Genomic DNA, 2,326 nt, shown 5'->3' with positions numbered 1-2,326 from the left:
TTCAGTCCATATTTGAGGCTTGTATAGTGTCTGCGGATCTCTCACGTACGTTGTGGGAACTGTCAGCACAAGTTCTGGTTTCGGCTGATCCCAGTTCCCGGGCCCCCAGTATCCGGGCCCCCAGCATTGGGGACATCTTTCCTGGAAGGATATTTTGGGGCGGGGCGATGATGAGGTTATTGTAGGTGGATTAGCTTGTTCGGAGGACTACAGAACACGGACCCCTCACCTCCTCTCTAGAACACGGGAGGGAGTTGTTCTGCAGTCCAGAGAGAGAGCTGAGAGCAATGATACTGATAACGGTGAGCTCAGGGCGGGATATGTCAGAGAACACGGGGAGACACAGACGCCATGATGACAAGCATGCGGCCAGTGAAGGTCCCGCCAGCCTTCCAGTGAACAGCCGAGGAACACACGGATAATGTTCTGCTGGTAAGTTTTATTTGCACGTAGAGCTAAACATACTAATTACATACGAAGGGTTTAAATTACATAGGAGTCCATATTGTATGAACTTCTGTCACGTGTCGCTTCTTCTCTTCACTCTTCCGCCACTTTCTGCAAAGACAAGAAGGAGAGTCAGTCATTGGATATAGATGGGGGGGGCGTGGTCAGAGCTCTTCCAGCCTGCTCATTGGTCAATATATGCCCCCCCCCCCATCTCCTTCCATGTCACTCTTTTACTGGTCTCCCTTCAGCTGCAGGCTGGTCTAAAGCAGGGAACCTCCGGCTCCCCGTCCGTGGTGAAACTACAAATCCCATGATGCATCTGTCTCTGGGAGTCATGCCAGTGAGAATCTTGCAATGCCTCATGGGATTTGTAGTTCCACCGCAGCCGGAGGTTCCTCACCCCTGACCTCACAGTTAAGTCAGCTGACGTTTGCGTTCTATAATGATACACAATGACGTTGTCTGGATTATTATTATGGCTTTGAGTGGCATCGGAGCTCCGCCCCTGAGGGTCTTGTATGTTCCTCTGCCAAGACTCTTCCAAACTGTGGGGGGGGAGGGGGTTGTGTGGATACCTCACCCTGAATATAAAGAACGGGGGGCTCCCGAGTCCTACAACATACATGACAGGATCCTCAGCCGCACACACCACCACCTGAGACCTCCGAATGACAAGGGGCCACAAGGCTGCCAAGTCCAGGATGAAGACCTGACACTGAGCCGTGTCCCCCTGTACACATTGAAGGGTTGACGGGGACACACACCGGAGAGCGCGCGGCTCAAGTCCTCACCTTGCCAATCTCCCGGGTCTTGACTCTGAGCTTGTTGACCTGAGACTCGGCGATGTCGGCGCGTTCCTCGGCCTCCTCCAGCTCGTGCTGAGTCTTCCTGAAGCGGGCCAGGTGGACGGTGGCTTGTTCCTCCTGCAATATTCACCAGCAAGTGTTAGAGATTGTCTCCTCTCTATGGTTGTTATTATCACCGTCGTATCTCTGAGCAACGACGACGGAAGACGCGTCCACTTACCACTTCCTCTGACTGACGCTTGTAAGACTTGACTTTCATCTGAAGCTTGTCAACCAAATCCTGGAGCCTGAACACGTTCTTCTTGTCCTCTTCAGACTGCGGGGGAGACAACCAGCCAATCAGCAGACATTTCAGGAGCATTCTTCCTATAAACGCATTCATAGCACCTTATACGCGCCGCGTTTCCCCCGCAAATAACACGTTAGGTCTTATGTGGTGATCGGGGCAATCAGGGGGCGCCGGACCTTTCCAAGAGCAGTGTGCTAACCAATCGCTGCCCAGAATGGGCGAAGCGAGCTTTCGCTATCGGTTCCTCACAGGCGGGGTGCATTTGATATGACTGCGCCTGTGACAGGAGGCGGGGCTATAGGGGATCGGTGGCACCGCTGATTCTCTCCCGCCTCTCCCGCGGCTCTTCAAGTTCCCTGTCAGCAACCCAACCCTTGGCGTGCGCCAAACCCAGTTCTCCGTGATGTTCATAGAACACTTGGGCACATGACGCATGACGCTTAGGAAAACGCGCCAAATGACACACCGGAGGTGACACATTGGAAGTGACACACAGGAAGTGACACACAGGAAGTGACACACTTAATTAGGATTACTTACCTATTAAAACCCGGCCTGCACTCCTACAGATTGCTGGATTGTCTTCAGCCCCTCCCCGTGTTTCTGTGTCCCTGTGAACTGCCTGTGTCCTGGGTTTTGACCCGATACCTTGCCTTGTCCCGATACCTTGCCTTGTCCCGATACCTTGCCTTGTCCCGATACCTTGCCTCGACCCGATACCTTGCCTTGTCCCGATACCTTGCCTCGACCCGATACCTTGCCTTGTCCCGATACCTTGCCT

General features: G+C 53.4%; 1 protein-coding gene across 1 annotated transcript in view; it reads right to left on the bottom strand.

Moving 5' to 3' along the window:
• Positions 1 to 433: 433 nt before the first annotated feature.
• The window catches only part of LOC108803769 (myosin-1B-like), a 14,779-nt gene continuing 12,886 nt past the window's right edge, over positions 434 to 2,326 (bottom strand). The window contains exons 32-34 of the mRNA XM_018575576.1: positions 1,477 to 1,572; positions 1,242 to 1,373; positions 434 to 558 (exon numbers count right to left, since the gene is read on the bottom strand). Coding sequence (XP_018431078.1) covers positions 541 to 558; positions 1,242 to 1,373; positions 1,477 to 1,572 — 246 coding nt within the window. The 3' untranslated portion in view covers positions 434 to 540. The remainder of the gene's footprint in view (positions 559 to 1,241; positions 1,374 to 1,476; positions 1,573 to 2,326) is intronic.

This window comes from Nanorana parkeri, unplaced genomic scaffold (genome assembly GCF_000935625.1).
Source record: "Nanorana parkeri isolate BGI_ZX_2015 unplaced genomic scaffold, ASM93562v1 scaffold4180, whole genome shotgun sequence".
In the NCBI taxonomy this organism is placed as follows: Eukaryota; Metazoa; Chordata; class Amphibia; order Anura; family Dicroglossidae; genus Nanorana; species Nanorana parkeri.
This window is presented reverse-complemented; position numbering and strand designations above follow the sequence as displayed.